Source organism: Fundulus heteroclitus, unplaced genomic scaffold, assembly GCF_011125445.2.
Source record: "Fundulus heteroclitus isolate FHET01 unplaced genomic scaffold, MU-UCD_Fhet_4.1 scaffold_81, whole genome shotgun sequence".
In the NCBI taxonomy this organism is placed as follows: Eukaryota; Metazoa; Chordata; class Actinopteri; order Cyprinodontiformes; family Fundulidae; genus Fundulus; species Fundulus heteroclitus.
This window is the reverse complement of record NW_023397263.1, coordinates 217,128-232,402: the sequence shown is the minus strand read 5'-3', so window position 1 is coordinate 232,402 and position 15,275 is coordinate 217,128. Positions and strand designations below refer to the sequence as shown.

Below are 15,275 nucleotides of genomic sequence, written 5' to 3'. Positions count from 1 at the left end.
CTGATTTTGTAGGCAATGGGCCAGCATATAATCATTAATAAAAAAAATCATTAATAAAAAAAAATAAACCTTTAAAATAACCTTATATATGTGCAAAGGATCCCCTGATTATAACCTTGATTCTTTTTATTCATGAAAATGTTATTTATTTCCAACAGAATTAGCATTTATCTCAGTGGCTCGTGTTTTTGACAAAGTTTCAAGAATCAGTGATATAGTGGAATGGTTCCCTTAGATAGGAATTTTTTTTTACCAATCTGTATAATCTGACCCAAACTGTATAATCTGGTTGAATTTAACTTTGGAAAGTGCCTTGAGACGACATGTTTCATGAATAGACGCTATATAAATAAAATTTAATTGAATTAAATTAATGTATCTGGTTAGCTTAACAGTTAGCTTCGGTGTTAGCCATTCCTTGTCGCTCCGCTGCTCTCACTCTATACTTTTAACATGACAAGAAGCAAACTGCATACAAGTTTAAGAGAAAGAATTAAGACCAGAGTGGATTTGGGAGATTTTTTCATGTGATCGCCCGGAGGAATGAAGGTAAGATGGTCTTGCACATGCACAGTTATTCAAAAAGAGACTTCGGGCAACTCTACCTTTAAATGAGAGGAAAACAAAAGACAGAGTTTATCAACCTTTATTTACATATTTTAAATCTGACTTGAACCCTCATCGCTGAAATGAGGAAAGTTTTAACAGGCAGAACATTTCTGAGCAACTTTGTCTTTAAAGTGGCAGACTAGTGGGAACAGTGAAGTCATCCTCATACTGGAAGCTCATCTGGGTCCACAGGCTGAGTGAGACTGCTGTTAATATGTACAGCTGCTCCTCACATTCTGGTTTCTTCTGGCGGTAGGCTCATATAGTCCTGAAGGACCTGGTGAAATGGCCGCCACTTCTTTATGGAAGCTTTGATAGCTAAAATCCACCTGAAAGAACGCAAACATAATACAATCTTAGACAATGCATGCTGAAAATTCCTAAATTCTGGTGTAATGATCACATCTAAATTGACATGATATTCATGCCATTTTTCAGTGTCTGAAACCTTCTGATTTGTACTGTCATCACATCATGTTTGATGTTGAAATAGAATGCGGGGTCAAAACACATTAGGAGGTTTGTGTGGGGTTTACTCATTCATTCATGTCTTTTATTAACCTGGCCAAGACAATGATAGTAAGTAACATAAAATTAGACCTAGAAACACTTGCACAGTGTTGGGCTTTATATTCCTTTAAGGATATGTAAGATTTGCAGATGCAGATCAGACTGTGTTTCATGGAGGACTGGGACAGCAGGAATCAAGAATCTTTATTGTCATTATGTATTACCATAATGAAACTTTGGTGAGAGACTGGCTCAAAATGCACATAAATTACATGCAGACACAACAAGACAATGTTTTCACACTTAAAAAAAGAAAGGTTTCAAATAGTTGATTGCATAGTTATTAGGCTCTAATAAGATTCATGTTTGTGTCAAAAACGCAGATAGTGGTTCCTTTACAGATGATGTGGATTACTGTGAGGTTGCATGAGTCTATCAAATGGATGTTTACTGAGAAGTTAAAAAGTGTGCTAATAGTCATTATCAAACATGCACATTTTCAAGTTACACTCCAGACAAAAAGACTAGTAGCAGTCAATTCACTGAATGATGTAAAATACTGTGCAATTAATTCAAATCTTCAAGTTATAGAACTGTGCAATTTGCATGGATGTCCAAACAGACATTCCCTGAAAAATTGAAGTGTGAAAATAGACATTAGCATGTCAGAACCATTGGAATAATTCTCATTGGATTTAGAATATTTGTGACCATGTACCAGACTATGAACTGGGCTGGTGGTTTATTTGATTCTCAGAAGGGGACGGTAGCCTTCACAGCTGTGGGAAAGAAGCTGTTTTTAAGTCTATTAGTTTTTTGTTTTGATGTTTCTGAATCAATTACCAGACGGAAGTGTGACAAACAATGCATTGCCCCGGTGGGTGGGACCTGTGGCAATACATCTGGCCCTTTTCTGGACTTTTGTCACATAAACCGTGTCTAGATCTTGTAGATTACACCCCACAATCCCCCGTACTGTCCTCACTACCTGTGTTAGATCCTTCCTCTCTTGTGCCACGCAGCTCCCATTCCACATGGTCACACTAAGACACAGGATGCTTTCAACTGTGGCTCAAGGTTTCATACAAACCTGTGAGTAGACAAGAAATGTTGACCCTAAGGTGTTGGGGAGAAGGCTCAGACTAATTACTGATCCTTTGCTATTGATTACCACTTCAAAAGGAGCAGTGCTGCTTCTGTAGAACCATAGACCAGGTGTTTTTCTGCATGGAGCTGCAGTATTTCTGATTACTTGAAGTAATATTAATATTTTTGGAGTGGCACAGCCAGAGTCCTGACTTAAATTTGAAGGATAATATGTGAAAAGAGCTAAAGATTATGACGATGGCAAGGAAGCCTGCCAACCTTAAAGATTTGGACCTCATCATCAAAGGCAAATCATCATCATCAGGGAAAGATGATGAAAATATAAGAAAATTTTTTATAAAAAGCTGGTCAATAATTATAAGAAGGGTTTCATTGATGTAATTCCAGTAAAGATGTTTCTTGGTTTATTGAGAAGGATATAAATAGTTTTCAATATTCCATGGGGCTTAACCGTAGATAGTCTTTTTCAGAGGCACATCTGATTGATTGATTGATTGATTGATTGCTTGATTGCTTGATTGATTGATTGTTTATTTCAAACAGAATTAGAAAATAAAAAAAGTAAAAGAACAAGCAAATGTAACAACATATATAATCAATTGGTATTACACAGTATTCACAGCATAACAGCGTAAGGTTATATTCAAAATGGGGGTAGGAAGAGGTATAAACTTATGAGTGTCTGAATGAGGGGTATGAAGGATTTATGTAAAAGTGGCCACTGAGTTTATTGTTGTTACAACCAAACAGGTCCGAATGTCAAACGTGAGTACTACTATTGTGTTAACTGATTGATTAAGTTCTATAATGGGCTTTGCCACATGGACCTAAAGGTCTAAAAAGTCATCTTCTTACCGCTTATTTTCAGCTGAATTGTCTGCACAGAAGTAGAAGGTCTTAAACTCATCAGATGGAGGTTTCAGTTCAATTGTGGACTTTTTGGATCCATAAGCCTGCTCCCGCACTGCATAACCTTGAAGGTAGATCCCCCCTGAAGGCAGAGATAGCAGCGCATTCTAGTAAATATATCAATAATTCAATTAATCAGTGCCATGTTGTGAAAAATGTAAATGCTCCTAGAAAACAGGAATTAATATTCTATTGCTACAATGAATTCCATATTAGAATCAGAAATAGCTAAATGCCCAGTAATTAGATGGTTTGATTTGCATTAACCAATCTGCCAAATCGGCCATCTACTAATGCTAATTCATGACAGCCCAAGTCTCTGGCAGAAGAGAGGACCTGGGTGTGATGCACATTAATGAAGCCATTTCTGCATAAACTAGTGGGGTAATGAATTCTGTGCACATGTTTAACAATCCAGTAAAAGATGGTTTGAATGACAATGTTCAACACCAAAGGAAGCTCTGGTGATGTAGCTTCAGGCCTGTTGCCTTACATAGATTCCTACCATGAGCATGGGTTGCCCTGATGCCGCTGTACAAGTAGAGACAAGCATCTTTGAGAATGCAGTAGTGCTGTATCCATGTGTCTTTACTTTTGTCCATTTTGTTAAGCAGTCCAAGACAGTCTGGGTTTTTCACAGCCAGTGGTGGCATATTGGAATTGTGTTTCGTTACATCAACCCACACATGGTTCTGAAACAGAAAACGTACTAATTATCTCAGAATTAATGTAAAGGATGATCCCCAGTGAGAAGTATAAAAGTTACAGTAATATGCAATCCAAGGGGATTTGTAATGGAGTTTGGTGTACCTGTGTAATGGGATGAATAGCTCTTTCCATAGCTTCCAACCACCTACAGCCACAAAGATCAAAATAATAATAAAAAAATCTTCAGGAAATTAAGGATAGGAGTGCATAAATGGAACTAAAACAACACATCAGGCTTAAATTCATGCATCCTTGAATAAGATATTAAAGCAAAGGCAAACAAAATGTAAGATTTTGTAGAACAATTTATTTTGTTAATGTTACCTTTTCCTTTCCTGATTGGAAGTGGCACAGAGAAAGTACACCCGACTCCCATACTGAGGCCGGCACTTGAAAACAAATGGCTTTCCCAGGGAATCATCTGGCCCGACCTCAGCCCCTTCCAGCTTTGCTGATGATAAAGGCTGCCGCTTGCCTTCGTCCTGGATTAAAAATGTCAAACAGAGGCATGTTTTACTTCTATAGAAATTGTTAACTTCAGAGCTTGTGTTCTCTGCCTATACTCACTCGTTTGTTTTTGTAGTAGTGCAGGCAGCAGTCGTGTGTGAGAACAAACCACCTCTTCCTCCAGCCTTTAATAAGACCAGATTGGGTACGCTTGTGGAGGTAACCCCGACATGGTGGCCTAGGTATGTTAGGACCCCGAGCAATGTCTGATCCAATAGTCAATGTGAGAATATCTGGACCTACAATACACATAACAACCTTTATTAGTGTTAGACATTAGCTATTAATAATTCTAGCCCCTATCAAAGTATAATGTTTTAATGGCAGAGGAAAATAAATGCACTTCTGAATCACCTGTCTTTGGATCTGTTACTGTGTCATGTATAATGTGATCTAAGCCAGGCTGCTTTGTTCTTCTTAACATGATAAAAAAAAAAATCCTGCCTGAGTGACACAACTCTGAGGCAGCATATATGTTGCACATATGGAATATATATAAATGTTACATGTGTGATGAAAGAATAACTTAACTAATATCACGCTATGCTATGCAGACCGTTTGTCTGCACTGATGAAGATTCACTCATCTTGGAATGCTAAAACTAGGAATAGCTCTATATGAAACCAGTTTGACCTACTTTCGGATTAATTTGACTAAAGCCATCTATGCATTTGGAAGCACTAATATATCAATCCAATTTAAAGGAGTAATACTGACACCTTGGGGCTCAAATCGCTATCACAATTTGCCAATCACAACAATGTAATATGCAATTTTTAAATGTTGTTTTGTTGCACTGTATTTTTACTTCCACAGGATAAGTGTGTGTATTCTGTTCTATTTCTGGTCCGCTTCTCTTACTGGCTTCCATTTTAGTAGGCGGCTGCTCTTTTGCCAAGATAAAATACCAAATGCTGCGCTTTGTGTTGGAACCCTGGAAAATCTTAAGATTTCCTGAGGAACCAGTAAGTAAACACAGGCTACACTCTGAACTGAAGTAGTTCCGAACCGTACCTCTAGGTTTGAAAGGAGAAAAATGTGACATAAAACATTGTTGATGGAGAGGACTGATTGTTTTTAGGGAATGTTACTTATATCTCAGATTACAAATGACAATGAGTTAGGTACATTTTACAGTAAATATCTTACTTAGAGCTCTTTTAAGTGGAAAATGTTTTGGCAATAACTAAATATGGAGGAAAAAAAACAATGAACAAAAAAAACATTATAATGCTAAACCCTTTATCTCAATACACATTATTCATAATGAAGGAAAAAACTCAAATGCAGTGCAAATTTCAAAGACATCTTTGAATGTCACAAATGTTAGTTTGGGTATTGGTGATTAACCTGACAGCATATCATACCTTGTCTTGCTAGATTTGCTGCCTCAGAATGAGGAATGCTGGTGACATCAATTCCATTAACGGCAAGGACGTAGTCGCCCACCATTAATCCTGCTTCCTCAGCTGCTCCATCTGAAAGCAAAGACATCACACAAATAATCCTATTTAAATGATTTTGGGATAAACGGTTGTAAGTGAGAACACTAATATGTTTTATATATATATGTCAGGGTGCTGTCTGACTGCTCTGGTTCTGAGTCTTTCTCACAGGTGATGTTTGTGATTGTGGGGGCGTGTCCCACACCTGCGGCTCATCGGGAGCAGTATATATATATATATATATATATATATATATATATATATATATATATATATATATATATATATATTGTCCTTTTTTGTCTGCACACAGTTCATTTGTTTTCTTTCATCTTAATTTTGCTTAGTGGTTGTAATAAGATTTCACTAGCCAAGTTACAGAGTTGTGGATTGAAGTATGTTTAACTTGAATTATTTCTACTGATAAAGTCTTATATTTGAAGAGACGTTGTGAATTTATTCCATATGTGAGCAAAGTTTGGTGTTTGAGAGCGCCAGAGCTCGAGTCACTGTTTCATCTATTGTCCTAATACTAACACAAAATTGGGTTTGTATTCGCATGGTAATACTTGACAGACCAAAGGTTATTTTATTAAACATCAAATAACATTATTTCATTTAGCTACACAATAGCCAATTGAATAACATTGTTCTGGATATCTATCTTAAAACATGCATGCATTTTTAAGCAACAGAAATACTTACTGCATAAACATTTGGCACAACATGGGACACCTGCAGTCTACATTTTATGAATTACTCCACTATGAGTTATTCTGTTGACTCAAAACATTCTAAACTGAGAATGTGGGTTAGAATTAGGGTTTCACTTACTTGTGTCAACTTCTGTTACAACAATGGGTTTGGAAAACTGTATTCGAAAGCCCCAGGGATATTCTCCTGTCCCTTTGTTTATTTGAACTGTCCTCTCTCGAACTAGGAACAGAATAAAAAGATTTTAGGAAAAAGTAAGTAAGTAAAATGTTATTTCCACAGTGCCTTTCACAGAATACACATCACAAACTGCTTCACAAGGAACAAAGTATTTAAAAATAGCAAATATGTTAAGTAAAGGCTTGTCTGAATAAAACAGTTAAGCATTTCTCACTCTATTAATGACACTAAATTATTGTTTCAACAGAGATCAAAATAACCTAGAATGAGTAACAGTTTTCTTAAGCATTTACGCCACTGGCTTACTTGAGATAGCTCGCGTTCTGTCTGTGAGGTTGGGACAAATGGCACCCGAGCCTATGTCGTCCCCCTGATAAATCCATGCTGAGGACTGGAATGTCTCGGCGTAAAAGCCCCTGTCTTCATTGTCTTGAACTGTCACGTTTGTAGAAAGTGTGTCTTCTGATACTAGAAAGAGATGGATTACATTTCAGTGCTTAATGCGGTATCAAGCACCTATAACACGTTATGAATGTGACTGCAGAGGGTACACAACTTAAGAGTAACAGCTGACTGGCAACTTCCCCACTAAACACATTTCAGGCAACCAACCTCATAGGTTCATTTGAGATGGGTGAAAGTATCTGCGTTGTCAGTTTTATTTTAAAAAATTTCATGGGCCCTGTCTTTTGATACCAGAACTAGGTGGATGTAGCAGCGACAGACTTGGGCTCAGTTCAGATGTGAACAATTCCTTCCAAGCTCAGCTCGCTCCAGTTCTATGAAAATGAAGTCAGATCAATCTAATTCAGATTTAGTGACAGTGATCAACTCAGTTCAATTAATCCATCTGTTCGACCATCCGCTGTCTTCTGCTGCTTTGTGATCAATACTGCAAAAAGAAAACTAAAAATAAGTAACATTTTCTTGATACGAATGTATTTGCCTTTGATCTGAGCAGGTAAATAAGATTATTTGCCAACGGAATGAGTATTCTTACCCCTAAAATAAGATAATTAGATATACTGCACTTGAAATAAGATGATGGAGATGAATTGTTCTTATTTTAGGTGCAAAAATCTTATTCTACTGGCAAATAGTCTTATTTACCTACACAAATCAAGGGCAAATATATTCATTTTAAGAAAATGTTACTTATTTTTAGTTCTATTTTTGCAGTGAAGCTGTGGGTATAACCCTGTCATTCCACATCCTTTGCTCCTGTTTGTGTCCGTTCTGTTCCAGACTGCCTTTATGAGTCTGGGCAAAGCAAAGCCTACTACATCCGTGGTCTAGCTCTGCTCTGAAGTTCCTTGGAACACAAGGAGAGCATATGCGCTCATCATCATTACAAGCAAAATGCAAATCTATTTGGGAAGGATTACCACGTTTCGAATTAGATGTTGAAATGAAAAATCTCCTTTTTTGGGGGCAGAAAAGAGGTTTGCATCCGATATTTAAATAAAACAGTAAGCTTTATTGTGTATATTAAAAATATGTATTTTAATGTTGGTCCTTTTCCCCTTTTTGTATGATTGGAATTGTGGAGCTTGACCCGGCCGAAGCCTGACGAACCGGAACGGAACATAAAACTGGAGCTGTTCTATAATTTGACAGTGAACAACAGACAGCTGGTCTGTCAACAGTGATGTTCGGAGGCTAAGGCTAAGTGCTACGCAAGCACACTAAGGTTGAAATCGCAAGAAAAAAAGCTCTTTTTGGCCAGGGCATATCATAGCTCACAAGACCTCAAATGCAGAAGAATTGGGAAGCCCCTACACAGGCTCCACTTTTTGAAGCATTTGTATATAATAGCTGTCAGATACCACACAGGAAAAAACATTTTGCCCAGAAGATGCGTCAAGAACATGCTGCAAGAAATCCAAAACTAGTGCCTGCAGTTACGGGAGAATAATGTCTCTGGTTATATATAGTATAGTATATATAACCAGTATAGTATATTTAGACTTGGAATCGAAGGCTTAACTTTTTTTGCTTAGTTCTTTCTTCATCATGGTAAACCAAATTACGGCAGTCTATCTGTCCACCTCCTGCTTCTTCTTACTACTCATGAACGAGATACTTGAACTCCTCCATTTGAGCCAGAGACGGAAGGCCAACTTAAAAGGAGGAATCCCTCTTTTTCCAGTCCAGTCAATAATCTATGACTGGACCCAATAAGATTATAATAACTAGTCATAAATAATAGTTACCTGATTCCTCTGTAATATCACTGGTAATTGAACTTCCACCAGTAGAACTCCACTGCCTGCTCTCCTTGAAGAGTTTTCTCTTCCTGGCCCAGTGGTCTGTGCTGTCTCTGTCTTTGTGAGGCGCGGGCTTTAGATGCTCTTTAGCCTCCGAGTTTGCTGGAAGTAGTCATAATAGGTCACACCAGGTAAGTTTTTATTTTGAACAGTTTTATCTGGTTGAATTAAATGGACAAAAAGTGAGCTAACTTACATCTGTACACAGTGGGTGCCTCTGCCTTGCCAGCTTTAACAGGCAGCTCTCTTGCATTGAGTACCATGTCCGCAGATGCTTTGACGGCACATAATAAACCGTCCGCTGCTTTGTTGGAATCTTCTGGATTTCTTCCTTTAGGCACCTTCTGATTGTTCGTCTCATCGGTCGTTAGCAGAAGTGGAGTGCCGCTAACTGACTGTTCAGGCGGGTTGGACTCGATTTCCATGGCAACGTCGTGTTTTTTTAAGGATTTCATATCCGTCTCCTCTGGCGGTGACCCACATCGGTCAACAGACTTCTGCAGACAACTTCTGCTACAACTACCTGTGGAATCTATCTGCAGGAAGTTGTGCTGAGGAGCACCAGCAGGTACGATCATGAGCGGGCACTTATCACGTTCTGACAAGGATGAGGCAGGATCCCTTTCTGTGAAACTTTTCTCATCTCTGTCCTCAGCAACTACTACAGGGTCCGTCTGAAGGATGTGTTCCTCTGAGCCACTGCAGGATGGAGGAATGACTTGTATAGCAAGGCCTCCTTGAATAATCTCTTCTGCATGAAGTTCCAAGCTCATTTCTTTGTCAAGCCCCATGCCAGGAAGTTCTCCTTGGGTTTCTGAATAGTCTGAGCAAGTTTTAGAACTCCCGCCGCTTTGTGAAGAACCACAGCTTTTTCTCATATATGTAGGAAAACTGTCATCAAACCGTTTGTTTTTTCCAGTCCTCTCCGTTTGGAAAGGAAGTGAGCTCATGATGAAAGACGAAATCGACTTGTTGTACGGCAACTGAACATCCTCATGGATCAGTTCTGGACTGAGTGACGTCCCAGGAAACGTCTGCCTTCTTTTCCTCAGTAACAAACATTCTTTGTGCTCCACGGTGGCGATGCTGTTGTTTCTGATCCAGGACTTCCTCTTCTGGCAGTAGATGAACTCTTTGATGAAGCTGGACCTGTTGGTAGACATGGAGCGCCTCATGAACGTGGGCTCGTAGTTATCCGATTCAGAAAACTGATCAAAGGAACGGTTTCTATCTTCAGTTTCCTTCTCCAGTACAGAGAACGGGGACACGGTTTCTGCTGGACCTCTTATCCCAAGGGAAGCTAGGTCATTCGTCAGGTCCTGTAAAGCGTTGTATTCAATGTCTGCAAAGATTCGGGGCGTTGGAAAACGGCAGAACTGATCCCCACCGAAGGCGTATTTCTCCTTCTCTTGAGGATCAAGGTCTAGCAGTAACGGTGGACCCGATAAACGTTTAGCTAGGTTCTGTTGGACATAATCACTGCAACAACGACAGTAATTTGGATCGCCGCCAAGGTTTGGCGAGCAGACGGAGCTCGAATCGCTTCTTTCCCTTGTTTGTTCGGTAATGCTGCCAAATGTGAATCTGTAGTTTATTTCCTGATTTCCATTGCGACTGGTCACATTTTTCGTCAGGTGTTCCAGTCGCTGATGGTCAGGCATTTGCATTCCCTCGCATTCCCGCTTGATAATCATATCAAAACCCTTGTTTTCATTCACAAAAACACACGTGGTCTTGATGCCATAGGGATTCCCTTGCAGAATTTCTTGGATTTCAACTTTCACTTGTGACCCAGAGCAGTTAACATTGAAGATGTTTGTTGCTGGTGTAAGCGACTTGGTTGGATTTTCAGATACGGGTTCGTGTGAATCAGGGTAGTTGACCTTTTGGGAGGACTTTTCCACAACATTGACGGACACTGGCGTTACTGTCTTCACCCCTTTCTCTTCAACCTCTGTAGTTTCTGTATACACGTTCCTTTGTTCCTGAAATTCAGCCATGTTTAAATGTTGTTTACATCTTTTTTGGCTGGGTGGAGAGTAGCCATATTGTTGATCTTCAAATCCGGACAGATCCCTCTCTATCTGAAGAGAGTTTTCTTCGTTCTTCTCAGCTCTGTCTTTTTTATTGCTGACTGAGGTATTGTTGCTCTGGTTTTGAAAGATAAATGTGGAGGAGCTTTCTGAAAAGAAAGGAAAAAAATAATATTTGCTCATTTTATCCTAATGTATGGTGTGAAGAAATTAACCAAAACATAGAGAGGCGTCCACTTAGTAATGATCTCAATTCAAACAAGGTTTCAAACAAATTTAAACTGCCATAATGTATAATCGGGGTTCGTCTGAATCAAGTCCACATGCAGACCGATGATTGTTTTTCAACGTATGGAAAGAGTTACTTGTGCTTCATTTGTCCTGAAAAGTAAAAACTTGAACATGCATGTACAGATCTAAGAACTGTATAGTGTGAGGACATCCCTGTCAAACCCAAGACAGTTTCTCAGGAAGAAGAGGACAAACTACCTGTTGCAAAATGCAGACATCTTACTGAATAGAACAGAAATGCCTTTTTGGTCATGATTGCTGGTAAAGGTACTGCCACAAAATTCTAAAACAAGGTCATCATGTTCTTTGTCTGTGCAATTTTCTTTTGCTTAATTGTATGATGCAATTAACTGAAATCATATGTGGGGATGTGTCTTTCGTTGTGATGTGCAGTTTTAGTTATCGGCCATTTGTTGTTTTACATGCAGGCATGTTGGTCTCAGCTGACCAGAACACTGTGGGGCTCCATTTGGGTGCTGCAGCCCCTAAATGGTCTGTGGCAAATATGAAATAGGACTTAATATCGCAGCTGTCAGAAAAAAAAAAATGTATCTCCAGAAATGGAACTTCTCAAGAAATGAGAAAATGTTCCTGCTTCTGCATGTCAATTCCCACCGTTCTGAAATATTTAGATGCCCGTTCTGATACTTTTCACTGGAAATGCGCCAATGAGACAGCGCAGAGATGTTAAAGGTTAACAGAGTTCATTACTAGTGTTCTTTAACAAACCTCTGGGGCCTTCATATGAAAGACAAAAATCCTACCAAGATGAAATCACACACAGTTGGACTCTATGTGTAATAATTATTTAGCCTTCTGAGGTCATTTGGTTTATTTAGGGGTATCAGAGTAAAAGGCAGCTCAATAAAAATCACTCCAGACATTGTTTGTTACAACAGAACGACACGTATGCTTTTCGATTTCAGTGCACATTTATGTGCTTGTTTTGATGGCAAATTCAGCTTTGTGTTGCTTTATTGACACATCTGAGATGAGTTATAACTGAGAAGATAAAACACGGCAAATCATTTTCTATGCCCCCCATCCTCATTGATAAAACTGATACAATATTGTCCAAACACCCATTGTGTTGGTCTAGCTCATGAATTCATATATTAAATACTTTGAAGAATGTGGTCGTAACATAATAAAATGTTACAAAGTTCAAGGGGTTTGGATATCTTTGTAGGGCACTGCATAAGCTAGTGAGCCTTTTAAATGGAAGTCTTTTTTTATAGGTGTTATGTTCTATAAATCACGAAAGTCAAAAGATTACAAAAACATAAATCAGATAGAATATTATTTAACGGAGAGTTAATTCCATGTGATGTTTATCTATATGGTGAGTTTAAAAGATGAAAACATCCCTCTGTGTACATTTTCTGGATTTTTAAATGTCAACATTTGATCAGTGTGCCATTATGTTACTCCTAAGATAAACTGTGAAATTTTCAACGTGACATTCATTTAACAGCAACAAAGAGCCTGAGAATTACTTACCATGTTATAGAAAATCTGCATTTAAAACATCTATTTCATATTTAGTGATATTAGTGTGATATTTTTTTTTTCTATTTGGGGTCAAATCAGGGGAAAACATAAATAAATGGGTGGAGGTGCATACACCAAATTTACACCAAATCTCTGAACCCACAACCTGTTCAGGTACACGATGTAGCCTACGACAGGTTAATAACAGCTCATTTCCCTTCTTCAGAAGAAGTCCTGGCATGGGACTGTTGTGCTGAATTCAGGGCTTGCAGGTGCAGAAAAAACGTGAGCCAGCTAAGCACATGATTAAGCTGCCGGTGGCCAAGCCTCCGAGAACAGCTCCCACTCACGTTTACTGCTGCTGGAGCTCTTCCTCCTCTTGCTGCTCCGTCTCCTCCCCCTTCTGCTCATTCTTAAATCCAACACAGTTACGTCAACTGCAAGATGAATCACAGCAAACATAAAGCTTTTAGCATTTTCTCTCTGGCTGTAAATCAATACCCGAAAGCCAAAAACACACGTGTTCATTGTGGTGTGACTGAACAAACAGCGTGGACATCCTGCCAGCGTTCTTGGATGTATGTTGTGTTGAGTTTAGAAGTTCTATTGTCTGTGCTGGTGGTTTTATCTGCTTGGTATTATCTGTGTATTCTTTACAGGGTATAAAGACATTTCCAGATCTCAAACATGTTTCGGATTTAAGTTTAAGTCATGATTACCCTTTTAATTCAAGATCAGTTAGCCTATATCTGAATGACCTCTAGGATATTATATTCTCTTAATTAAATTCAACACTACTAACAAAATGCAAAACATTTGTAAGCAAATGAAGCTTTTCTTTGACAGAGATGAAATGAAATCCAGCCGGTGGGATGCTGGCCTGTCTGGCAGCCCGGCTGATGAGACTCAGTCCTTATGGTAACGGTACTTTCTGATCTCTTGCACAAATAAATCCCGTAAGAAAAAAAAGGTGAAGACTTACGTTTTCCGTGAAATCCTGAGGAAGTTGATTCAACCAAAAAAGGATAGAAAGGTAGGTCCAGGCAGGATGAAACAGCTGCTGCCTTTCCAACCTCCAATGTCTGCTCCTCTCAGACTGCTCCACTTCTTATTGTTACTATTCTCAACATAAGCAGCTTACCGTGTTTAATCTCAACAGGTGCGAGTGATGCCGCTGTGTGAACCTTGTGTATGCAGCCATTTTCCACTGGCTGCCAGCCACTTAGGACAAGCAGTCTCTCTCTCTCTCTCTCTCTCTCTCTCTCTCTCTCTCTCTCTCTCTCTCTCTCTCTCTCTCTCTCTCTCTCTCTCTCTCTGGTGTACATACTGTACCTACTGTTGACTCATGGAAAAGTAAAGGTACAGCCCCTGTTGGTTTGTCAGGACCTATCAACAATTGTCGGCCATCATCATCAGGCTGTGAAATTATTTAAATCTAACCCCGAATGTGCCGGAGAATAATGAAGTAGAACTGGGAAGTTTCTTTTAAACAATTAGGAACAGTCTAAGTTTAATTAGCCTGTAGAACTTGGTATAGTAGCAATCACTCTCAGGTTTTTTTGAATTCCACAATCTGTTGTGGAGGACTTTTGGCCCACTTTTAATCCTAACATTGAACCTGTGGTGGGGGTGACTCTGGCTTGATGGGTTGAGTAGTCGTCTGGCAATCAGAAGGTTGTGGGTTCGATTCCAGCCTCCCCTTGCCATGTGTCGATGTTAAGTGCCCCTGGGCAAGGCACTTAACCCCAAATTGCCTACCGAGCTGCATCTCAGTGTATAGGGAGTGTCAGCCTAGTGGTTAGCACTCAGAGAAGGATGCAAGTACCCGGTTCGATCCCCAGCACCTGCACTCTGAGTCCCTGAGCAAGACCCTTAACCCCAGATTGCTCCCTGGGTGCTGCACATGGCAGCCCACTGCTCCCCAAGGGTGATGGGTTAAAAGCAGAGAACAAATTTCGTTGTAATGTATGTTTCTATGACAATAAAGATGATATTACTATATTAAGTGTATTGATATTTGTTTCTGCACAACTAACTTAAAGTCCAACCTCAGTATATAGTCATGCTGGGGACTCTACTTTGACTAGGCCATTGCAACACTTCAAGTTTTTTGTTATAACGTCAACCGTTTTGTTGTAGATGTGCTCCTGTGTTTGGGAATGTTGTCCTGTTGCCTGACCCATTTTGGCCAAGCTTCAGTTGTCGAACAAATGGCCTCACATGTGACTCTATAATATTATGGTTTGCACAAGAGTTCATGGCTGACTCAATAACTACAAATTGCTTTATTTCTTAAGTCTGCTGAACAATTCCAAATCATTGTCCCATTTATTTGTAAGGGCTGGATAAACATCGATTGGACTTGTTTTCTTGTTTCTTAGTTATTTGCCACCCATCCAAAAGGACTTTAGAAATCAAAGATTAAAATCAGCTTTTATTGTTCATATTGGATCCACGGTGGCGCAGTTAGTTCAAATTAGTTAGCCTTGCAGCAAAGAAGGTA

General features: G+C 39.2%; 1 protein-coding gene across 2 annotated transcripts; it reads right to left on the bottom strand.

The window, feature by feature from the left end:
• Window positions 1-632: 632 nt before the first annotated feature.
• Window positions 633-13,977, bottom strand: pdzph1 (PDZ and pleckstrin homology domains 1). Of its 2 annotated transcripts, XM_036134403.1 has the most exons (13): window positions 13,755-13,977; window positions 13,123-13,209; window positions 9,154-11,139; window positions 8,904-9,059; window positions 6,997-7,158; window positions 6,631-6,732; window positions 5,719-5,829; window positions 4,411-4,589; window positions 4,168-4,325; window positions 3,946-3,988; window positions 3,641-3,827; window positions 3,082-3,217; window positions 633-938 (listed from the first exon to the last, which is right to left on the bottom strand). In XM_036134403.1, exons 2-13 carry the CDS (start codon window positions 13,181-13,183, stop codon window positions 839-841), a joined length of 3,381 nt encoding a protein of 1,126 aa, XP_035990296.1. In that variant the 5' UTR covers window positions 13,184-13,209; window positions 13,755-13,977; the 3' UTR covers window positions 633-838. The 2 variants fall into 2 exon arrangements, with proteins under 2 accessions (XP_035990296.1, XP_035990295.1); XM_036134402.1 differs by lacking the exon at window positions 13,755-13,977 and having other exon boundaries at window positions 13,123-13,236.
• Between the last annotated feature and the right edge of the window lie 1,298 nt (window positions 13,978-15,275).